The sequence below is a fragment of the Prunus persica genome, chromosome G2 (assembly GCF_000346465.2).
Source record: "Prunus persica cultivar Lovell chromosome G2, Prunus_persica_NCBIv2, whole genome shotgun sequence".
NCBI classification, from domain to species: Eukaryota; Viridiplantae; Streptophyta; class Magnoliopsida; order Rosales; family Rosaceae; genus Prunus; species Prunus persica.
Window position 1 is genome coordinate 940,459 of NC_034010.1, and position 24,670 is coordinate 965,128.

Consider the following 24,670-nt stretch of genomic DNA (forward strand, 5'->3'; position numbering starts at 1 on the left):
TTTTTTTTTTTTTTGCCAAATTACCATCCTAGCTACATAGAGATATATTCTTTTTAATTCCACTAAATTTAAGATGGATCAACAACAAAAATCACATAACAGAGACGGAGAAAAAAGACTTTAAAAACTCTTTTGCAATGTGGGACTCAACATTTCTATGTTCCACTTTATGCGAGAAGGTTAAGAAAATAGTTGGGTGTCAAATGTGGCGTTGGACTAAATGTTCTTGATAACTTAAGATACAAACTCATTATTTAGATATTTCGTTGTTGCATAAATATCACCCTATGCGACAGCTTGGCATGCCAGATCAGCTAGGCATGAGAAACATGTGGAACAAGTAAGGGTAACTAACATAAGGAAATAAGAGGGAGATGACAAGTAGTGTCGCATTGTAGTTGATGTTATAAAACATAACCAAATTATTGAACTCTAAGAAAAGCTTCCCACAAAAGGAGTCGGCAACTTCAGCTCTCCATGGACAGCTGGAAACCCAACAACTTCCATGATATGACCATCACTACACCCATAAAAACTGGTTAAACCCTAAATTGTCATAAGTAAAAAAATGTCAAACCATATCTTTTCATTTTAAACCATTTTAATAGAGAAGTTTCGAGTTCAAATCTCGTATAAATTAATAGATTTGAGGTTTCGGGTTCACATTCGTCATCCGTCACTCCTGCCTCCTTTGATTATGTGCTTATCTTTAATATAACTTCATTATTAAGTATATGAATTGAATGGTATGGGCTGCTAATAAGTCATGATTTTGGTGATTAGGAATGTGGGTCCTTGTGCACCTTTTCTTTTAATTTAATTTATTTTATGTTTTGGCCCTTGTGAAATAAAATGGCATGAAACTGGGTCCAACATTTGGTTCTATAATTTGTCCCCAGGATTTGACCCCTAAAATAATAAAATAAAAAATCAACACGGGGAGCCTCCTCGTAATTGACCACAATTTTAGGCTTTACCTTACTCGAGGACAAATAAAATAAACACATGTAAACAAATACGACAGTTTTATTTTTACCTGATTTTGAAGGATTCAGGGATTCAAATTGGATTATTTTTATGACAAAAAATTACGTGTTGTACACGGCAACATGCATGTGGTCAACGCTTATATATTTTATATTTGACCTATATTATAATTATATATATATATATATGAATCTGTATTTTATTACTATTTGCTAACATGTATTTTCAACAATTCGCTATCCGTACTACAATTTTCAAAATTAGCCAACCTCAATTAATTTGCAAGATAGGTCATGGTGCGTCATGTACACGATTTAGCCTTAGATTGGGTGGATTTTCCCGTCAGTGCAAAACATGTTCCACTTCTATTATGGGGAATAAGAGCCTTTGCATTAGCTGCTCCCAACAAACATTGCCAAAAATGATCCTCATCATCTTCTTCCATGAGACTAAGAGGGTCGGAATTGCACCTTAAGGTCTCGTTTGGTTGCTCGATTTGTATTGAATTGGAATTAAGTTCAAGTTCGTCTTTATGAATCATGTTTTTTTAGATAAAATTCGTATGTATAAATTATTATTCAATTTAATAAGTTGACCAAACAATGATGCCCCGAAAACAGGCTTCCAAGCCGGATTTGGTTTCAATCTAGCCTTACGAGTCCAATCCAACCATTTAATTCATTTGTGGCCTTAATTGGTGGGAGGCTAATTAATTTTGTAGGTGATGCCACACGCATTTGGTCGCATGACTCGTCGTTCAGACACTTTACATTTCCACTGCCTAGCAGGAAACAACTCTGCTTCCAAGTTCCAAGTTCCAACCAACCCAAACTCCCCACAGACAAAACTCAGCACTTCGACGACGTCGTTACATTCAGACACACACATACACACACACATACACATACACATTCACATAATAATACATTATACATATGTACTTTTCTGACAGCTTTTCATGTGACTGAAAGGTCACGAAAGGCGGACCTACCTACATGTGGTCCCCACACAAACCCCCCCCCCCAATGCATGGCCCACCATGCAAGTGTATGCATGCGCACTCATCCACGTCATCTATTTTTTACACCCACCGCAACTCAATCTCGGCCGTCAGATCTCTGAATCCCTCGAGATCCTCGCCCCCAACTCTGCCTTTACGTTGAAAACAGCGACCAGTTATCATACGCAAATGTTCCCTTCACCTCACTTCATACTTTACAGCTTTAATGGTTTATGCCATGCACACGTGTCACCCTCCCATACGCCCTCTTCAACTCGACTAGGCAATATACCCACTCGTATCAAGTTATCATCTCGTTCCATCGCGAGAAATAAATAATTGAAAGAACCCCCCCTAAGTTGCCCATACGGTGGGCCCCATAGCTTCCGACCCTCCTCCCAACTGGATTTTCCAGTTGCAAACTTTCGAAATGACATAAAACACCCTGTCTCTTCTTCGAATTAACATTCAACTGCCATTCAGACATCGCAGAAAAAGAAATATCAAAATCAGAAAAAGCTGAACACCAACTATTACCAACAAACACATCGAATATCGTAAATCACAATAATTTTATCATTTTCCAAGCCAAAAGAAAAGAAAACACAATAAAATTAAAAAAAATAATTATCAGAGAGAATTTGATTTTCTTCAATAACGAAGCGATCTGTCTCTCCGTCGTCTCTTCTGCTCCTAAAACTGTTTCCCTCAATCTAAACCATCGGTGATGATCTCCGAGAGAGAGACGCGCCATGATAATCGAGCACAAATTTCCTCTGAAACTTTCTCGAGAATTAATTTTAATTTTCCCGAGAAAATTCAGAAATGTTTTTGGTTTCATTTCTACAAATTTAATTATCAAACCCGGACGATCTTCGCGGCCTTGACCACGGGGTTTTCTCTCGCGATGGCCTCGCGACCCGCGGCCTTGTAGTCGTAGCTGCACACGTGGCGGTCGGAGTACCGGTGCTCGGAGCAGAAGAGTTCGCCGCACCGGCACCGGAACCCGGTCAACCCGACCTTTCTCCGGCATCCGGAGCAACGGTTTACAACTCGCCGATTCGCCGATTCATCCGATCTCGCGATCTCGGACGCCGTCGTTCTGCGGGTGATCTCGGCCGGAGCCTCGAAGCTAAAGGAGCTAGATCTCGGACTTTTCTCGCCGGAAAACTTCAAGGTCACAGCCGAAGATGAGGTTGCTGTGGTGGTGGCTGAGGAGGCGTTGAAGCACTTCTGGCACATGTTGTTGGTGGAGGGATTGCCTGTGACGCCGCAGTTGTTGACGCAGTGCGTTAGAGTTTCGGGGACCTTGAACTCCGTCTCTTCCTTCTCCGCTCTCTGAGCCATTTTTTTCATTCAGATTCCTTCCGATCGATCGATCTCTCCTCTTCTCTTCTCTGATTTTTTTTCTTTTTCTTGAGATATAGATAGAAAGTATATGGAGGTTGAGGTTTTCTAGAGAGAGAAAAAGAAAGTTGTGGTTTCTAGAGAGAGGGAGAGAAGAGAGAGGTTTGAGAGGTTTGGGTGGGCGAGGGAGGAGACAGAGAAATGGGGATATGAAGGACTGAAAGGTCGGTAATGGCGATGGAATATGGGCCTCATAGAGACGCGTATAAAACATTTCTGCGTTTTATGTTTACTAAAATACCCTTCCTCCTTTTCTTTAATTATGACCTTTTGCTTAAAGAACTAAATTAAATTAAATTACATTATAAATTTTAATTATTTTGGTTCTTTGGTTTGGCTCAGGTTGCTTGTTCTAGATTGGTTCTGACGTGGCAATCGTCATTATTGAGAAAAGGCTATCCCTGACAAAGCTTATTTTAAGGTTCGGTGGGTCCCGCATTTTTACCCACATGCAGCATGATATCAATATGCAGCCGTCTGATTGATTCTATTGGTGGCGGATGTTCTAATTTCTTTTTCATTTCTTTATTTCCAATATAAATAACTCAAAAGATTAAATATGAATTCGTCTGTCTGGATTTTTATTTCTTTATTGTTCATCAATCATACAATAATTTATTTATTCATTTTTTTTTACACAAATTAATTGGTTTTCTACTCTTATGCAATTGTTCTCATTTCATTGTTATGTAGTGGACTCACATGCATATTATTAGAAAAACCACTTTATACCTTCTCAATAATTATTTGGTGTACCATTTCGGTAATAGATAGTAGAAGAAAAAATAAACGATATAGTCGTTAAGATCGTTCAAATAACAACACTCAAATTAAGAGGAATTCCAAGTAGGGAAATATGAACAAATCAACGATTCATGAAACCCTAGTGGCTTTAGTAGTTTTAGCGCAATTTTTGTTCGTTTTAGTTTTGTTTTTAGTATGTTAATTTGTTATCTTTTTAGAATTGGTGTTTTAGATGTCATGTCGATGTCTTTAACTGTATAGTTAAAGTTTATTTCCTAAAGTTGCTCTTTGATCAAAAAACAAAAACAAAACTCAATTTATATTATAATGGATGCATGTTAATATTTTTGTATTTTATTTTAACAATTAAAAAATTAGTGAGATTTTAAGTTATCTTACACAACAAATGCTTCCAAATTACGAAACCCCCTTATTTAGTCATTCTCATGATTTGCTATAAAGCTATCACATATAAAAAGAATGCTTGAAAAGCAATTTCTTACTTTTTTTTTCTTTTCTACCTTTAATTATCTTGCATTGGAATAAAAGCTGCCTCATGGATTCCTTCCCAATTTGGGGTGATTGACATCTTTAGCCTACAAAAATTTAAGTATGCATGTCTTATAAAGCTTCATATTCTTTTTCTTTTTCTTCAATCTTTAAAAAAGATTATTTAAAAAAAAAACCAAGAAAACCATCATGAAATTAAGCTGAATATATATATAAAGCAAAAAGCAGAGAATGGTAAAACATTTAAAATATCAGAAAATACCTTTGATTATTGCACACATTAAGAATTGAAATTATTAATTAAATAAGGATAATATGATAAATTCACACTTTTTATATTATAAAAATAAAAATCAGATAATGAATTTTATTTTTATAAAAGTAACTACTAATTATCTTTTTTAATTTTAAAATAAATTTTTAAAAAAAAATCTATCACAAACACGGAAGCGCGTGTAGAGAAACTAATATAAATTAAACAAGAATTTAAAAAAGATAATTAAAAAAAGTGGGTGTGAGGTGAGAGGGATATTTCCTGTCGTCCACTAGGAAGAAAGGAGTAAATAGTTTATTGTTTTTTGTTGTTGCATTGCATGGGTAAAAGAAGAGCAAAACAAAAAAAAAATAAAAAATGTACGGGATCCTAGAAGAATTGCAATGCAAGTGGAAGGGCAAAATCGAAAACGGGGAAAAATCAGAAAGCCCCACTGGGGAATGGTGGTGACAGGGGCAATTTCTCGCGTCCAGGTTTATAAGGCGAAGCCGCCCTGACTGACCCATTTCGTTGTCTCAGGAAAAGTCGCTCTCTCTGTCCTAGTCCAACGCACACGTGTACGTCACACGCGTCGTCGTCTCCCCTCCTCTACGTGTGCCAATATGAGGAGCCAGACAAAATACGCAATACTGCTGTTCACCGCAAAAACAAAACAAGACAAAAAGGAAAAGAAAAAACAACGCAAAAACTATTTCAGTATCCTTCACCTACTTTCCCAATGTTACGTTAAGATTCGAATTACAGTGTTTCTATTTTTGTTAATATAAGTTTGGATCAATATCAAAGTGTGGAAATTATGATATTTATTCAACGTTGTAATTACAGAATAGGAATATAGGAGGGAAAAGTCAATGAAGTCTAGTCCAATTAAGTTTGATTGAATAATTTAGTTGGAGCACCAAAATGTAATTCAAGGACAAGTACATGGATCATTTCGGTCAAATTTCAACAAAAAACAATGATTTCACAACCGTACATTTCGCTCGATGAGACTTCTTTATCCCGTACAAATCATTTATTCATAAGTATAAAATATCCTGTGGAAAAAAAAGCTAATTGATATTTTTAAAATGATTAATAATTTGGGAATGAGGACATACATCTAAGATTTCAAAGTGTTCACGGTATAAATATGGCATAAGGACATACATCCAAGATTATAGTCTAATACGTGTGTTAAGATTTTTTTTTTTGTGTTTTTGATAAATTATTTTTGTATATATATGTTAAATTTTAATTTACAAAAACGAAGAATGCATCGTTCATGGTAAGAAGGAAAATAATATCATTTTTCAAAATAGGTTGTGTTGTTAGGGAATTTCTCAGTCCTTTCACGGCCATGGTTTTGAAAGAGCGCAGTTGTTTCTCTCTCTCAGCACTAATAATAAATTAATGCAGCGGCATAATCTGAGAACCGCTGTGGGTTGAGCCCACCACTTGACTGGGTCCAAAGGATAGTGACTAATTGTTATAGCAAAGTCAAACACGGTGAGATAGACGGCTCTGATTGGATGCCACGTTGTTCACACGTGGCCGACGTACCTTGTTGGATAGCAAGTGGGCAAAAAGGGTCGGTCACAGATGACCCAGCCCCACCACCAGCATCTGACTGACCTCAACTTCCAACAATATTAAGATTGGGATGGGCGTGTGTGGGCCCCTATGCTCATCCTACCTAAAAGGTTCATCATATACATCTTATTATTTATTTTTAGTATAAGTATTAGGCTTAATTAAGATACAGATTAATCTGGTCCATATAGTGTTAATTGGCATGCTATTCGATACAGAGTGTTGCTAAACGAATTCTAAAATTAATTGAGTACACCCTATAATTTAAGTTAACCTTAATATTTTAATCAAAATATAAAAATTAACTAAGTACACCATATTTAACTACTAAAAATAGCCGTAGTACAATACTCTAATACCAAACCTAAACCAAGTGTTTCTTTTTACATGAATTTGTGCCATCTTTTCAGATTTTGGATTTCATCAAAATCTTTAATTTCGCAATATCAATTCTAAACCAGTACTCGCTATGTTATTCGTGAGTGCCAAGCAATACGAAGACTTTTCTACGCCTCATACGGGTTGAATATAGTGAGTAAACCCTAAACCCTAAGGTGTACTTATTAAAATTTTATTTGTTTCACAATTCAATATATCCTTTTTGGTCATTTTATATTAGGGTAAATTAGTAATTCAATAAATAGTTTGATAGTAAAGTGTACTCAATTAATTTTAGGGTTCGTTTAGCAGCACTCTTCGGTACCGAGGAATGCTAGCTATATTCTCTTTGCATTCTTCGTTTAATCTGTTCCACGTATACTCTATTCATATATAAATCTATGTGCTAGTTACGTCCTCCTTGTATTCTTCGTTTAATTTATTCTACGTGTACTCTATTCATACATAAATCTATATAAGAAGCGTATAAGATGGAAGTGTTCCTCTTTATTATTTATTTATAGTATTAACTAAGACACATATTAATCTAGTCAACAGCATGTGTTTCACGTTTTATAAAAACATGACTTATATTTAAAGTTTGGGGAATAGTATTAAGAAGCTATTAGAATTTCTGAAAATTCTTCTATTTTCTAACTTTTGGTGGGTTTGATTGAACTATTTTCACTATTGTTTGATGAACTTATGAATGTTGGATTCAAAGAGACCTTCACTAATACTCAACTCCAATTCAATCCAAGCCGAACAACCAGATGAGGGTAAGGCCGAGAGATAAAAAAACTACAAGCATTACACGCGCGTTACTTGAGCATACTACTACTTTGGCTTAAATTAAATACTCAACAAGCAAAATAAACAAGATCCAAAACATCATCCATAGCAAAGCCAGGTGACAGCTTCCTGGCCCTCACCAACTGCTGGGATTATTACACACAATCGTTCCTGACATTTGAAATACTCCCACAACAGCTTCCAACCATCTATAACACGAGACCTAACATAACAAGATCAACTTAACATAAGCAGAAGCCACATGGGTAGAAATGAGAGCATGTGTGCAATAGATAAAAAGATGAACCCTCATTCCGAGACATTTATCAGATTTTGTCCAGCTTTTCTGCCTTCACAACCGGGTTGGCTTTTGCTATAGCATCCTGAGCAGCACTTCGGTAATCATAGGGGCAGTTGTGTTTATCCGAGTAACGATGGAGTGAACAAAAGAGATTTCCACAACGGCAATTGAAGCCGGTTAGACCAACACGTTTCTTACAAGTTCCGCACCTGTTTGGAGTCTCTTTCACCTTCTCCTCACTCTTAATGTCCAAAGATGGAGTAGAGGAAGCCTGTGTTGAGATGAGCATCAAATCTGCGGACCCAGCTTGTACATCTACATCAACAGTAGCAATAGGCTCCTTCCCTCTGTCATTGGGATTGCCATTCACAGCACAATCAATGGATGCTGCAGCAACTTTAGCCTGTTCTTGCTTCAATATCAAGTCCTTGTGGCATTTGGAACACAAATTCATTGTTGCTGCACTTCCAAAGAATCCGCAGTTGTTGGCACAGAGCTTGGGAGCTTCAGGAGGAGCTTGACACCCTGTCTCGTTGTGCTCCATTTTTTTTAAATTTTCCTGCACCATAATTCCTTAAGGTCTCCAAAAATATATGATAACACAACCAAAGGTAGAAATCTCTCCCCACCTGACATCTACAATTCACCCACTAAATTAAATTCAACATAGTAGTTTAAATCTTTGGAACAAGACATGAAATGACCAGTCCATATCTTTGCTGTGATGGAAAAACTATATGGAAATGTAAATCGTCATTTCTAAGTACCATACTTGAGGGAAAATGACTCTTTAATTGTATACTTTAACCATGACACCCTAAGAGGATCTTATCAGTTACCTAAACTCAGTTTGAGGTTGGCTCTGTATACTCACCTTGGTTATTTAAATATTATTTCCTTGGTTTCACCAAAAAACGAAAACAAAATTCACATGGATAATCAAGAAAGACCTTAAGGTTTCACTTGTACATAAAAGGAAACAGAAGCAGATAAGTTTCCATTAGAAATCATTTTTCAGGGCCCTGCATATTAATAGGAAATTTTTTACATTTTAAAAAGTATAATGCAACATCAGATGCATCAATCAAGAGTATGCTCCCTCAAACTTTACCAAAGAAATCAAACATAAAATCAGTGTGTCCCTTCCCTTGCTATATACCCTTCCAAAGAACCATATTATTAGATGGTCAACCCTATTCAATGACAAATTTATGAAGAAAAAGATGGCTGTCTGCTTTATTCTTATCGTTCACAAATGATGATTTAATCATGCTTTGCTATCTTCAATAATGATTAATGGCTTCATAGTTGGATTAAAAAGACCTTATACTTCTAACCAGATACTTTCATGACATTCAACAAAATAAAGAGAGAAGCAAAGAAATTATAGCAGCAACTCTCCAATATTTGACACATACAAAAGAGACTGACAATGACACCCCATAAGGCGTAGACATTTCTTACTTCTCCTGTCCCAAATCACAGTGAAACCAAACTGACAAATAGACAATTCAATGTTTACAGGGCAAAGCAAAAAGTAGAGAACACCATTCCTGCAACTACCTAGCAATACAAGTATAAAACTTCTGCAATTCCTGCAAGTATATGAGTATAAAACATGCACAATCTGAAATGTATATTCAATTCACTGGATGCCAAAACCCACAGATACAGTATTGGAAACCCAAAAACTCAACAACAATAAAAAATTAAATCCCTTTATTTCATTCCAAGAAGAAAACCTACCATTTCTTCAACTGACTTTTAACAAAGACTAACTAGCCATCACTGTCACCAACTTCCAAGAAACACCCTTGTATCACACAACAAAATGTCTTCTGTTCCATCTATTGTTGTTTTGTTTTTGCCTTACTTTTTTCCCTAATGTTTTCATTGCCTTCATATAATATTTGCACGTCTTCTAATATTTCATAACCTTCTAACTTGTGGTTGGGACTTCCATTCAGTCACACTGGACAGAAGCATGCTTCATGTGTCACAATGACTTGGCTAAAGTTGAGATTATTATTGAAGCTTTAATGACAATTCTAACTATGAAGCCTGAATATGAAACTCATACAAATGAAAAGAGTTCCATTTAACTAGACATATCATTTAAAAGTTAGGAACGAAAAAGAACGGTCGCCTTTTACTTTTCTCTTTCTGCTAGGGAAAAATAACCCTTGGTGTATGACAGTATTAGTAGTTTTCACTTTGCCACCCTAAGATTTAGAAGGTGAAAACTTTCGTCAACATTCTTTATTCTTTTAATTGTTCAACAAGTTAAACAGAAAATACAACTTTGCAAGAACATGAATGTCCATTGAAAAGAAAAGTGTGTAGTTCATCCATCATGACAGAGAGACAGACAGACAGACAGACAGACAGGGACAGAGACAGAGACAGGTTAACAGAAGAGCAGGGAATAAATTTTGCAATTTTTTCATCTTGTCCGAGAGAGTTCCATCAATGTAAATTCAGAGATTAGCTTTTCTGATTGGTTATGCTTTGCCACTCAAGAGCTCCACATGAGCTTATGCCTATTTGTGGGCATTTGACACAACAAGCCTTGGCTAAAACCTTCATGAAAATAACAGGCTAAAACCTTCATGAAAATTCGCCAGTCAGCATAATAACCACATAATCATACTTCTGCTAAAATGCTTTACCAAAAAAAAATAAAACACAATAATCCAAACATTAAACACATATATTTGCTCAACATTGGGGCAGATAGTAGCGATTGGAGCATACAACTATTGACAGGAACATGGCCCTCTTTGTCCTAACAAATTAAAATACCCAGTTAAGGTAAAATCACCATCAGAAGAAAATACGTGGATCTTTCTGTAAACTCAATGAACCTTACAAAAAACCTCAAAACAACAATTGAAACTAATCCCCTTGTTCTCGATGCAAGGCTAGGAAATCATGAGACAATCTAAAAACTCATATAATATTGCGCTCCATAGCTTTCAAGAAATTAGCTTATCAGACAGCTCATGAACAATACTCAAAAGCCCTTCCACATGCTTGTTCCTACCTTTCATTTTCTCTCTCTATTTTTTGTAAAGAAAGAAGAGAGTAAATGGATGGTAATGACGAATTCGAATTCTTTTTCGTGGTACTGAGTCATTGACTTCTTCATAGATTTATATTAATACATAAAACATACTCATCAGAAAACCTAACCTCTTACATACATATCCCCTTTTCAAGTCTTGAAAGAAGAAGTGATGTAATCAACTTTAAGCTAATTCACCATGGCCAATGAAAAAATAAAGACACAAACCACTTTAACCAACTCATCAAGCTAAAAACTTGCAAAAAATTCATAATCTGCACAAAAGAACCTTAATTTCTTATTGTTAACATCACAAACTGGGAATTAACACCAGGGTTTCCATCAAAACATAAAACCCACCATCATAATCACATCTTTTATCATATACATAAAGTTCTGAGCGTCTTCAACCATTTTGAACATGTTTCATCAAAACAAGCAGAACCCAAAAACGATTAGTGACAGAAGAGCAATCTACGACTCACCTGTTCGCAGAGAAACCAACCTCCTCAAAGTAGAACCTGTAATTCACAGAGAGATGGTCCCTATCCGCTCCCCTTCAATGAATAAATAATTAAATTATCAAAATTTTAAAAAATCGAACACTCAAATAGAGAGAGAGAGAGAGAGAGAGAGAGAGAGAGAGAGAGAGACGAACCCTAAAGCGAACAGGAAAGAGAAAGGTGTCAGAGGAGGAGAAGTCGAAGCCACCTGTTCCAGCTGGGATTTATAGGCGATGAGGGAGCGTGGAGGTTGAGCGAGAGCAATGATTTGATGTGGTCAATATGTTACGGTTTAAGCCACGTTTCTGATTTTCATTGGACGAGAGGGAAAACCGTCAGAAAATGGTATTAACGCATTTGAAATAAGAAGTAGTGAACCAATCAGGTTCTGGAAAACACAGATTTCATATAGACTCAGCCTTACCTGATATTTTTTTGTCCTGGAGTGGAAGTGAGTTGCGTGCTCAGTAATGTTTTGTTTTTGTTGGGTTTTTTCTTTCTTGATGTTACGTGCGCAGTGTTTTGTCAGTTTCTTCAAAATGTTATTTTTTTGGGTGTGGTTTTATCGGAAAAGCTCGAAGAGGAAAAGAGAGCGACTCATGTACGATTTCTTTACTAAATTACCGATCGTCAATTACGCCATTTTTGTATAATAGGCGTCACGAAGTATTTTTAAAATTATGTCATTCAATTTGCTATAAAAGAGTGTAATCTTGATCCAACTAAACTGCAATCTATATACTTCAATGCCTGGTTTTGTATTTCGAAAACTGCCCAACTCAAAATGACTATCCCATATTATTTTTTTCAACACCTTTTGATTTTTTTTTTTTGGAGCAATAAGTCTTTAAATTTGTGCATGATTCGCATTTTAGTCATTAAACTCAAAAAATGATTGTTGTAGCACTTCGCTAGTTTTATTTTTAAATATCAAAATACGAATCGGGCACAAATTCATAGACTATTGCTTCTAAATAGTCTATTTTTTATATATTAATTGTCACATTTTGAGTGGTAAATCACATATTTGAACAATAATATGCGAGTCAATTCAATGTTAAGAGGGAACCATATGTTGGAAAATAGTGTATAATTACTATATTATTCTCATATAAAATTCAAGAAACATTAATGTAATTAAATGCACAGTTTAATGCATACACATGAGCAAAAAAATTGTTACATAAACATGAAGCACTTGACCTCCCCAAAAAAAAGTATGGGTTAACATGATAATCGATCAAGGCTAGTATTTTATAATATGTCTTTAGTACAATTTGCAGCCACTATGTTGTTCATGGTTGACCGACACTTGTCTCCTAGAATACAATAATCACGTTATTACGGTAATAGTATCTTAAGCTATAAGATACTATCGAACCACAATTATGTTGAACACTCTCTCGTATAAACTCAAACCCCTATTTAGAGTGCAAGTGACTCAGAAAATGCTATGACTTCATTTAGGGAATGTTTGGTAGTGCTTTTTGATTGACTAAAAGCACTTTATGACAATAAAAAACGCTTGTAGTTGCGTTTGGCAGAACAATTAAAACGTACTCACTTCATGGAGAAGCACATACCATGTGTTTTTTAGGAAGTACTTGAATTTTTAACAAAAAAATCAATATTTTTTTTCTTCAATAAAAAGCGTTTATAACAAAAGTACTTATAAGCGTAAGTACTTCATAGAGAAGTAGTTCAAAATAATTATATTTTATAGATGTGGAAGTGATTGTTTATAATAAAATGGTTGTACATTTGTTTATAATCAAATGTCTATTCTTCAAAGGACGATAGTTGCATAGTTTCACTTATAATCAAATGGTCACTACTTTTCATGAAAACCCACATCCCACGAAAGGCCACATGACATCCTAATTGACATAGCATTTACATTCAAAATTGAATTATTTATTAATTCATAATTAAATTAATTAACAATCCCTTACATGAATGAAAACTTCTTGCACAAGATGCAAAATGATATGCAAATGCTTGCGAAAATTTATGACTGAAAAATGTATTGAGATGTATTAAAAAAAGGTTTCGAATTCTTCTTTGTAAATTACTATTGAATTTATGTCACGAATTAGTGAACACGCTACAACTATTATTCATCTATACAAAAAGTTCTAAATAGTTTTTTTCTCTAACCTTGCAGTCTTAAAAATTCGGGAATCAACGGTATTCATAGTTTAACATTTGCTGATGGATTTTATTTACCACCATTTAATTTTATTTGGACCGTTAGATATCGAGATGAAAAGTATTTTGAATTTGAACCTTTGGATAACAATAGTCAAATGTTATCCAGGGCCCAAAAAAAAAAAAAAAGAAGCAAATTTTAGGTTTCAATCTTTGGGTTGGAGATACCCTAAAAAAAGCCCAAATTAAAATTGGACCGGATTGTCCAAATCTTTGAGAAGCTGACCTAAATAAGAATAAGAATATATAAAAAGAGTTGCCAGAAAAGGAAAAAAGCCCATAAACAACCATACGAATTATTATCCCCAACCTGCAGCAAACAAAGAAGAGAGAAATCACACCATTCTCCCACTCCCAGTAGAAAATTATAATTTGCGATATATAATTTCCCAGAAGGCATCCTCTCAATCAAAACACTCTCTCTTCTCTCTCAAAATTCCATTTTCTCCCCGGAAATTCGCTCCCGGGGGGTTTTTTCCCATGAAACCCTGTAATCCAATAACCTAGGAATTCTTTTCCATCACTTTCCCGGGAAAATCCCATATCTTTCCGTACACAGTTATCGCCGAGTTCCGGAGGAGGGAGGGATTTGATTCGGTTGCGGGTATTTATAAACCGAGAGCTAGGGGTTTGCGATTAGTTGAGGTTTCTGGAGCATTTGGTAAGAGGGGTTATTTTGAGGCTGGAAATTAGGGTTTGTGGCGATGGGCAGCGTGGATCGAGTCGATGATAGGACCTTTAGGGTTAATTTGACGGGCGATTCAGTTGTCAAGTTGAGAGCGAGTGTGAGGGAGAAGCTTAAGGAGTTCATGGGGGATTACACCGACGACACTCTTGTGGTACGGACTCTCTCATTTGGCTTTTGGTCCCTTTTGCGCGTTGTTCTGAAATTTACGATGATTGTTGGCCAGTTTTCAGTGGTTTGATTGCGTTTTGGAGCATTTGTCGGTTTGATTTTATGTTTTATTTGGGTGATTGCATATGGTTTTCTTGGTTCTTTCTTCATGTGGAGGAAAGATTTGGCTTTGGCTTTGGTTTTGGCTTCACCGTCTAAATTATGGTTATCCTGAAATTTAATGTATTTGGCTGCCAATGTTGATGCCATGAATTGGGTTTAAGTGACGTTGGCTAGGAAATGTTGCCATTTGCTTTAAGGTAGGCGATTAGGTCCGACTTGGAGATGCTAAGCATTGCAGTACTCTTGAATTTTGGTTTCATCTAAATCATTACCCAGATTTTTGAGTTTATACTTTTAGTTGGTATGACCGTATGAGTATGTAGAGAATGTTTGCATTTCTCTTGCCCCTCAGGTCAGGTATATTTTATGATTGAAAAAAGTTAAGATACATCACTCCTTTGGATTTTCTTTGAGGAATTTATGCCCATTGTTCAAAATGTGAGCTGTAAGTGTGCCAAATGTTTTAGGCTTTTGTTTATGACTGCATTGCTTGGGCATTTGTACGGAATCTGTTAAGGTGGCTGTCTGTGTGGGGAGTTTTTAGGGGCACAAAGCTTCCAAGATAGTTTATTTTTTAGAGGGAGGGAGAACATACCATTGTGAAAAAGTCTTCTTGCAATATTGCTCATGACCTATATGTGCAATGAATTTGAAACATCATTTTCAAGGATTGGTGCAGGCCCTAGACTTGTGAATAATATAGGCTTCAAGCCTAGGGTTTACATGGGGTTTTGAGATTACGCTACTGCGGAGGTGGTATGTCCAACACACCATTAGGCATGATGTAAGGGACATGCGTTTTAAGGTTTCCATAATTGAAAATTGAAAACATAATGTTAGTAAGCTTCGGGTACCTCTTGGACTTTCTTGGGACACATTGAGATTGCTTTCTGATCTTATTATGTTTTTATTTTCAAGGATGATCCTCATCTGTACCTTATAAAAGTGACAGGATCACAAAAATTAAACAAAAAAATTAAATATCCCGAAGTAGTCTACCAATTTATTTATATTTTACGCAACACAGTTGAGAAGTTGCATATAAGTACATGTACCTGTCTCTGTTTTTGGTTGTGGCTTTGCAGATGTATTTTTTGTGTAAACGAACCGTTTCATATGTGCAAGTTTTGTGTTTCTTGAGATTTACAGTCTTGTTTAATCCATTGTGTTGTTTCTTGTGCCCATATTTCTTACGATAAATGATATGAATGCCGTTTTTCAGGGTTAGTATATAAATGACTAACTGGCATATAACCGTATTGTATTTTTATTTGTTTTAGATGTGTATGGGTGGCACCTGAGGTCTATAGTATAAGTTTAGTAGTTCAAGATGATGCGAGTATTCTGAGTCTTATCCAGTTCCATCTCAGAGCTATAAGTATAAACTTCTAAAGTACATCTCTGATAATGAAGGGTTTCTAGGAACCATGCCTAATTATTTAGGAATATACTTGTAAATTCCTCCTCCCTCACTCCGTCCTTCTCCTTGCCTTCACCCCCTTCTCTCTCTAGATATTTATGTGTATATAAGCATAAACTACATACACCTATTCTCTAGTTCTCTTGTTCTGGGTTCGTGGGCAGAAATCATAGAATAGGAATAAATGTAACTTGGCTTATTTAGGGGCAAGATATTTTGTCTTTCTCCTTTTAATATCATTTTTGCTCAATTTGGTGATGATGGGGAGATGCAAGGTGTATTTGGGTTGAATTTAGGGTATGGTTGATCAAACTTGGGTGTTTCTCTTGGTGTAAGTTTATACTGGTTATGCTTTACTTTGGATTTAGATTTGGTTTTCTTCTTATCTTGTAAATTTGGGTGTAATTTAGGCCATGGTTGTTAACAAATGGGTTGCTGGTTTTTAGGTTTCACTTTTTTAGGCTCTATGGTGGTTGTGTAATTGGTTAGACTTGGGTTAGCACATTTGATAGGGCCGGATTTTATTATATTTTTACAATTTTTCCTCACGTGGGCATGGTTGGGTTCAAATTGCAATCCTTTTATGCCTTATGTTCGACCTAAGGACCGTAAGTTATGTCATGTGATGGGATTTTGTACATTTGAGATTTTTCCTCACGTATAATGTGGAAGTAATGCCAATAGAAGAGAGTTATATGCATACTATTTAATGTTTAGTGATACGACAGAATTTCTTCTCATCTCATTTGTTTAATATACACATTTCAGTGGATTTTAATTTGCATAAGATCAGAGTGAAACATTCCTTTTGTGGATGCTTTTTCTTCTTGATGACCAGTTGGCCTTCGTCTCCATTTTTATTTGTGTTTCATTGTCTACTTGGGTTCATCCTCTTGGTTTTTTCTTTATGTAGAATTATACACAACTTATGCCATTAGAACTCTAGCTCAGTTTTCTAACTGATGTTGCAGGAATATGTAATTGTCCTTTTAAGGAATGGCAGGCGGAAAGAAGAAGCGAAGAATGAGTTGAACGTATTTTTGGGGGATGACAGTGATTCTTTTGTTTCTTGGTAATTTATTATTTTCCCCCTTTTATGAGCAATGTTAGTTCATAGATGATGGTTGTTTAGCAACCCAGCTCTGGTCACACATGTATTGTGGACAAAAGTTTTAATTATTTGTTTAAAATTTTCCTCAATAGGTTGTGGGATCACCTGGCTTCAAATTTGGATTTGCATGTGCAATCTCAGGATTCTGATATGGAAGATGCGAGTAAAATAAAAACTACATCAGGTGACCAAACAGGAAATACTGATGGTTATCATTTGGGTTCTGAGCCAGAAAGAGAGAAGTCTAATAAATTAACTAGAAGCCGGCACAATAGGGAATGGAAAGGACTAGCGAGGGATGCAGCTGAACCCCCTCCTTTTCTAAGCTCTGAGATTGGAGATATTCATGTAGATGAAAAAAGTCATAGCAAAGTCATTCGTGCAAAATCTCCTTTGCGCCAACCTGCAGCTCAGAGGAAAAGGATTCGGCCTGATGAGCGACATAATACAGAGGTTTGAATTTGTAATTTTTTCTTTTATGATCCTGAAGCAGGGTCTAGTTGAATTGGACTCTGATAATTTGACCTTGGGTTTTGCAGCTGTTTTTGATTGGTGACATATGATTAATGTTATAATTATCTATTCTTCAGTTGTATTGGCTGGTAAATTTATTTTTTTTGTCAATGTAATAAATATTTATAATTAATATATGCTGAAGTTTGGCATAAACTGCTATATTAAAGTATTCAAGGGCATAAACTGCTATATTAAAGTATTCAAGGCTGATATTGAGTTCTGGAACTATCCTATCTGTAATTTGGAGTTTTCAATTTTGTACTAATAAAATCTGAAAATTTGTTCAAGTACTCTTGTAAGCGATTGTCTTGTTTATTATTCTTCAATCAATCATAGAGATTTTGCTGTGGATTGGCTTTCATGTTGTTGCTTGGATGTCAATAAACTGTCTTTGAACGTATTAACGGTTTTCAATGTACATACAGCTGATCTTGTCCACTTTTGCTAATCCTCCATCTATCTGTTAAGATGATATTGTAGACTAGAGTAACTATGCTATTTATGTGTATTTAAGGAAGATCATTTTGGACTGCTATAACTGGTACAACTAGCCTTCTTCTGACACATCGATGGGTTGAATCTTAAAACACTACTTGCTCACAGGCTTGACAAGCCAAACAAAATGATAGACTATATTTTTTCTGCTCACAACTTTTTTGGTATAGAAAGTATGCACTTTGATAACTATTATCCAATTTTCTCATTCAATTTCTTGACAGAGGGAACCAGTTTCTCAAGTGAATATTGATGCCCCTCGACGGCTACTCCAATTTGCCATGCGGGATGCGCTGACAACCTCAAGGCAATCAAATTCAACAATGCAGCCCACATTGAAGCGACTCCGTTCTGTGGTTTCTACACCCACTGTTGACTCATCAGTGGCTGATCGTCCTCGACGAATTCAATCTGTTGCCAGGGTGCCAAATCCCATGTCAACTGTAATGAAAGCTGTTGCAGAAGCTGCTGAAAATGTAACAAGAGTTAAATCATCAGGTAGTGTGTTTGACCGACTTGGTCGTGGTATGGATGTCTCAGAGATGAGTGACCCACTTGCATCGTTTAGAGAAGCTGCTACTGAGGATGGTGTATATGAAGATGCCATCCAAATTCGTGAGCAAATGCGATCAACATATCTTAAAAAAAGTGAACACAGTGGGCAGTTTGTAAGGAATGCTATCTTAGAAAGTGAAACTGGTTTGGCTTCTGATTGTATATCAGACAATGAAGGGTTTGATGATGTCAATGTTATGGGTCGTAGAGTTACTGATGTTTCCCAAACTGGGACATCTGGTGGAAGCAAGGGTGCTGACGATGTTATGCGGATATCAAGGAATAAAGATCAGGGTCAACCTACTGCACCTGCAAATTCTGCTCATAAGATTGTGAACATATCTGTGAATGTCAATACTTGGAAACCACCCCATTATCAGGAGCCAAAAGAAGTTGCTGACTCAGATGACTGGACTTCCGTACAGGATGGTGAGGTAGGGGTTCCCAAATCTGATTTGCGGGTCATGAAAGAGAACAGCAACCCTGTCACAGTTAGTAATGGAAATGTAAGATCGATCTCCCCCACCACACACGGCAAATTTTTTTTCGTCCACAGTTCTTTTTTTTTTGGGTGCCCTGGAGACTGCCATTGAATATGTTGTTTTCATGATAACAGGCGAACCCTGCTGCAGATTCTCAAAGGATGCTTTCCTCTTCTACTGGTGTGTTTTGAAACTCTGAAATAGTCAGCTCTCTTTTTGCTTCCATGCTAATATCGTAATTCCTGTTACTGTTCCCCCTTATTTAGGGGAGTCAGGACCCTGTTTCTAGCTCCTCAAACAATTGATTTCCTTATTGGTGCTGTATCATCTTGATTTGAGCACTACGCAAATTTACATCTTATTAAGTTTTGTTCTTGGAATATCGCATAGGTGTGTATGCTGCTGGACGTCCTTTGGAGGATGCAGAATCTCGAACCATCTTTGTTAACAATGTAATAGCTCCTCTTCTTGTTCAAGGTTTAACATATTGTCTTGGTTCTGTGCATTGTCAGTTTCGATTATATTTTGTTATGAATGCACAGGTCCATTTTGCTGCTACAAAAGATAGTCTTTCTCGACATTTCAACAAGTTTGGGGAAGTGCTAAAAGTGGTGATACTTACTGATGCAGCAACTGGGCAACCTAAAGGGTAAGATGTGTCGTCTCATCCAAATCCTTCCTTTTTCTTTGAGGATGATACACATTCAGTTGTTTTTTTTTGGCTAAATAACTTTACTTGAGCAGGTCGGCCTATGTAGAGTTCACACGGAAGGAGGCGGCAGACAATGCATTATCTCTGGATGGAACCTCCTTCATGTCCCGGATCCTTAAGGTAATGATTATCTCTGATGGTTTTTGCTATTGTGAGCTCTTTGGGAATATACATCATATTTAGCTTGCTTCTTAATATATGATCTTGTAAGGTATAAATAGTTCATAGCAGGGAATATGTGTGTTGATTGCATTTTGGGCTGTGACCGAAAATGAACATGGAATGGTTTTAATCTTTAGGGTTTAAAAGGTAGTTACTTTGCAACAAAATATTGACCTTGTTATCATCCTATTGCAGGTTGTGAAGAGGGGCGCTGCACATCAAGAAGCAGCTCCTGTCATCACATGGCCACGGATTGCCCGGGGATCCCCATTTGCCACTGCGAGGTTTGCTAGGTCGCCTTTCCCAAGAGGCATGTCTGGTGCATATAGGCCTCGTCCCCTAATCAAACCTGGTGCCAGGAGCATGCAGTGGAAGCGGGATACTCAAGCCACTCCAGGTGAGAGTGGTCCTCCAGTCACTGGCAATCCTGTTCCTTCTCCGACAGCTCGTAGTCTAACCTACGTGCGAACAGAACCCAAGCCAGAGGGCAACTAGTCCAAAAATGTTACCTTCAGCAATATGCTCGACTTGAAATTGCACCACTTGAAATGCTAGAGGTTTTTGGAAATCCAATAAATTGGAGTATATTCTTTTTGTAAATGGTGGAGAACATTGTTACATGGAGGCTGAAGTGGAGGGGAAGGTTTCCCTACTCGCAAATTTTTGGTTTATTCTTTTGATTTGGAGATAAAAGAGGGGTTTGGTTGTTATGGCATGGGATAAAGCGAGGGAAAGTATTTTGGATCGAGTACTTAGGTGTTTCTTCCGGAGATAATATTGTTCGCGATAAAATTTGTGAATAGGGCTGACGGATATATGGTTTCTTTTTGGAAGGATAATCTGTTGATTTTGCTTTGTAATATTTATACATTGATAAACCAAAAAAAAGGGTAAAAAGGATGAAAAGAGAGATTAGTTGCCTCGTATGGTGTTATTTTCTATTTTTGTTTAGATATATTGCAAATTCAATTTAGTAACGTCTGTCATGATATTCCGCGTTTTTCAGTAATGAAGATGCTAAATGTTCTTGAATGAATCACTGCCAAATAAGAAAATTAGAATAATATACCCCAAAAAGAAGATAACAGGGTTAGTTATTCTAATTGTTGCCACCATATATTTTGCCAGTTACAATTGCACAAACAAACCACTCACATAAGCTTGCTGCATCCTAAATATAATTTCCAAAGACATTTCCAAATGTCGAACAACATAAGATTTCGTTTATATCGCCGTAAAATGAATCCGGACCATTGTTTAAGTTGATTATGGTCTAAATGTGACAACATACATGTAGCAGGAACTGCTGGTATTTTCAGATGGGTGAACTGATAATGCCATTGGCTTGATTTATAGGCTGGTTTGGTAGACACAGATGGGATTATTAGAGTCGTTTTCACTTCCCGTAAAATGAAAGGATACAAAAATCCAATAACATAACAACCATTTAACAAAATTCATGAAAACAATCTCATGAACAAGAATTAAAACTCATCTTGTAAGCACAGCAAACAAGACTCCAACTGACAAACCAGCAATACACAAGAAAGAAACCCCGCGAACCCGAACAAAGAAGACATTCAAATTCTTAGCAACCTGAAGAGTGAGTGTCAAAATCTGCAACCGACCTTGCTCCTCCATCTTCTTAAAGAAGTAGATCGGCTTCAAACTCTGCCTCAACATGAATGCCAATGAGATCGGCAACCCAAATGCCAAAATGCTCTGAATTGAGACCTCTGGAATTGGCGTGGACTTGGTTATGTATGAAATCCAAGCTCCAACACCAAGCTGGACCAACCCCAGAAGAGCAAATGCCCTGCTCAGATTATACATGTTCTTTGCCATCCCTTCAAGAACTTCTCTGGTCTCATTGGCCAAGGATGATAGATCTCGCTCCACGGTCGGTCCTTCAATTTCTTGGTGCTTGAAATCAGGGTTTTGACTAGGGTATTCACTTGGGTTTTGGGGCTTTTCAGATTCTGATGGTGGTGAACTAGAGGTTGAAAGAAATCTGGGTCTTTGATCTGATAACCATAAATTGGTACCGAAACTTGAACATGACTGTGTAAAACCAAAATTGGGTTTTTTGGGTTGTGGATCAAAAACCCTTTGGTGCATAAATTCAGGGTTTTGAGTACTGGATTTTCTAGTTGGTACCCAACTGACATTGAGGTTTATGGGTTTTGGATTTGGTGCTGTTTTGTAGTCTTTGACAATGGTGGTGGGGTTTGAGGGTGTTTGTGAGAAAGTGGAATTGGAGGAGTGGGTGAAGGGTTTAGGCGTAGAGTCTTGGAGATTTTGGGTGGCGAGGTAGGCGGAGGATACAGACCATGATGAATAAGGATGAGAGAGCCTTGCAAACTTGGAGCTGAATCTGCGTGAGATCATGGCGGCCATTTTTGGTGAAACAAAAATTCAGAGAGACGCAGAGACAGAGAGAGGGTTGGGAGAGAGTGAGAGCCGTAAGGTAAAATTTTAGACTTGTCAGCAGAATGACCCCAATGTAGTCACCCGGCCCAAAATTATTTCAAGCGGGCCATTGTGCAGACCCAAATTGGAATATTAGATTGGGGAAGGAGTTTAATAAATAAATAAATAAGGATTATTTGATTCGATTTTCTAAATGTAGTTTCTACTTGCTTGTTACTGCGTTATTTCAAAATAAAATAAAATAAAATAAAATAACTGGTTTATGTGTTAGGATATTGTTTGATGTCATATCTCAAAAGTGGACAATCTTAATTTTGTTGTCTATTGTCGTTCATTCATATTATAACACGTGAATAAATTCTCATATTATAACATGTGAATAAACAAATTTTAATGTTATATTAAGTGAAAAAGTTATACTATGTAACAGTATCTCAGTAATTTCTCATTTTCTAGAATTTTTAGGCATTATATGATAACCACTGTGTGAAAGTGTGACCATAATAAAAATGGGCCTGAAATAATTAGGGTGGGTCGAACCAAATCAAAGAAAGATTCATGTCATTACACGCTAATAAGATTTTGACTTGATTTGGATCAACCAAATGGGGCCAAATGTCCTATTAAGGAACTTTAGGAAATCTTATCCAAAAGGTAAAACTTTCTCAAATCATTCCATAGAATTCAGAATAGATAAAGTGGCTCAAATTGAGGACTAAGATATAGTAAGAAATCCTTAGCTTCCCAACGAAATGAGGTAAGAGATCAACGCGATTATGCGACAATATATTTGGTATTAAGAATGGTATTTGGACCTAAATTGAAAATAAGAGCTCAGCCAAGATTTCTGCAATACAACTTGCACTTGCATTTGTGAGATAAAAAGTACTTGGAACACATTCTCACTATAGGTAGCTAACAATATCAATTGAAAGCTTGGAAAATGGAGATCATGCACCAAAATAAATAAATAAAAGAACAAGAAAGAAAAAGAGCAAAACCCAGAACCAGAAGCTCTTTTAATTTATTCCATTATAAGTAAAAAGAAATGAGAACCAAGAGAGATACCCACCAATCTCTATGAAGTAGTCAATAATTCATGAGCTCTCCCTTAACTCTCATTTTTTTATAAAAAACATAAATTAATTTACTGCATGTAGTAAGCAATGAAGGACACAATGGAGGCACCAACCACGGACCCCAAGACAGGGAGGCTGGCAGAGGCATCATTTGCGGCTCCTCCCGGTCCTGGGGCAGGGGCGGGGCTGTGGGTGTAGGCGTGACCCTCATGAGCCATCACAGCGCTGACAGAGGCGGCGGCGAAGAGGACAGCGCAGACAATCTTCTTCATTTCCATGGTGGCCTTGTGGTGGAATTTGTTGGGCTGAGATCGGTGAAACTTGACGTTGAAGATGAGCAGTGAAGAGTATTCGCTGAAAACGCCTTGGAGTTGAGAGTGCTGCCTTGGGAGTTTGGTGGGGGGTTTAGGAGGGATTTAAGGGAGATTTTTCATGCCTATCTTTTTGGAATATCGAAATTGATAGGTTTAATACCATTTTTGGCATTTTCTGTTTTGGGGTAAATCATAATATTGTTGGTAAAGCTAACTCTTTTGTATATTATTAGTAATTAAATAATAAAATAATTATAAATATTGGATCAGTACGGGTTTTTATCTGGTTAGAGATTGTTACTTGTCTTTTTAACCAAACGTTTTGGTACGGATCGGATTAGAATAATTAAACATAAAAAATAATTATTAAACCAAACAATCGATACGATCAGTACGCAGATAATTCGAATGAGATATACACCTCTAAACATGATATAAGGGATTATAAAAAATGTTAGGGTATATCGGGTATTGTGGTAAAGTGTTTGGTTATCTATAAAAAACGGAAGAAAAGAACAATTAATGCATTGGATATTAATTGCTGACAATATGATGCAATATTTCCGAGTTTGTGCTAAGGAAATCCATTTCTCATGGTTTATTTGACGTATGATTAAGTGTAATGTCTGTTAAAACAAATTTGCCAAATAAAATTTGGGATATTGAGATTTATAATAAACTAGTCCCTTGGCACAT

The 24,670-nt window shown here is 36.6% G+C and overlaps 5 protein-coding genes across 5 annotated transcripts; 1 reads left to right on the forward strand and 4 right to left on the reverse strand.

Annotated features, from left to right (window-relative positions):
* Window positions 2,419–3,576, reverse strand: LOC18785082 (zinc finger A20 and AN1 domain-containing stress-associated protein 5). Its single transcript, XM_007218457.2, has one exon. It carries the CDS (start codon window positions 3,341–3,343, stop codon window positions 2,846–2,848), a length of 498 nt encoding a protein of 165 aa, XP_007218519.1. The 5' UTR covers window positions 3,344–3,576; the 3' UTR covers window positions 2,419–2,845.
* Window positions 7,694–11,784, reverse strand: LOC18787438 (zinc finger A20 and AN1 domain-containing stress-associated protein 8). Its single transcript, XM_007218440.2, has 3 exons — window positions 11,688–11,784; window positions 11,515–11,586; window positions 7,694–8,524 (listed from the first exon to the last, which is right to left on the reverse strand). The coding sequence occupies exon 3, from the start codon at window positions 8,507–8,509 to the stop codon at window positions 7,991–7,993; it is 519 nt and encodes a 172-aa protein (XP_007218502.1). The 5' UTR covers window positions 8,510–8,524; window positions 11,515–11,586; window positions 11,688–11,784; the 3' UTR covers window positions 7,694–7,990.
* On the forward strand, window positions 13,798–21,128 carry LOC18785000 (nucleolin 2). The gene is made up of 9 exons (XM_020556726.1): window positions 13,798–14,579; window positions 17,090–17,190; window positions 17,322–17,682; window positions 18,465–19,301; window positions 19,412–19,457; window positions 19,668–19,729; window positions 19,820–19,926; window positions 20,022–20,109; window positions 20,347–21,128. The coding sequence occupies exons 1-9, from the start codon at window positions 14,445–14,447 to the stop codon at window positions 20,644–20,646; spliced, it is 2,037 nt and encodes a 678-aa protein (XP_020412315.1). The 5' UTR covers window positions 13,798–14,444; the 3' UTR covers window positions 20,647–21,128.
* LOC18786192 lies at window positions 21,513–22,632 on the reverse strand. Its single transcript, XM_007218348.2, has one exon. It carries the CDS (start codon window positions 22,546–22,548, stop codon window positions 21,643–21,645), a length of 906 nt encoding a protein of 301 aa, XP_007218410.2. The 5' UTR covers window positions 22,549–22,632; the 3' UTR covers window positions 21,513–21,642.
* On the reverse strand, window positions 23,669–24,057 carry LOC18786049 (arabinogalactan peptide 23). Its single transcript, XM_007219581.2, has one exon. It carries the CDS (start codon window positions 23,936–23,938, stop codon window positions 23,729–23,731), a length of 210 nt encoding a protein of 69 aa, XP_007219643.1. The 5' UTR covers window positions 23,939–24,057; the 3' UTR covers window positions 23,669–23,728.

Excerpts from the sequence above, each read along its gene's own strand:
- LOC18785082 (XM_007218457.2), bottom strand. The coding sequence starts at position 3,343 with ATGAAAAAAATGGCTCAGAGAGCGGAGAAGGAAGAGACGGAGTTCAAG.
- LOC18787438 (XM_007218440.2), bottom strand. The coding sequence starts at position 8,509 with ATGGAGCACAACGAGACAGGGTGTCAAGCTCCTCCTGAAGCTCCCAAG.
- LOC18785000 (XM_020556726.1), top strand. The coding sequence starts at position 14,445 with ATGGGCAGCGTGGATCGAGTCGATGATAGGACCTTTAGGGTTAATTTG. Across the intron at positions 14,580-17,089 it reads ACACCGACGACACTCTTGTG|GAATATGTAATTGTCCTTTT; the intron begins GTACGGACTCTC and ends CTGATGTTGCAG. Across the intron at positions 19,458-19,667 it reads GATGCTTTCCTCTTCTACTG|GTGTGTATGCTGCTGGACGT; the intron begins GTGTGTTTTGAA and ends AATATCGCATAG.
- LOC18786192 (XM_007218348.2), bottom strand. The coding sequence starts at position 22,548 with ATGGCCGCCATGATCTCACGCAGATTCAGCTCCAAGTTTGCAAGGCTC.
- LOC18786049 (XM_007219581.2), bottom strand. The coding sequence starts at position 23,938 with ATGGAAATGAAGAAGATTGTCTGCGCTGTCCTCTTCGCCGCCGCCTCT.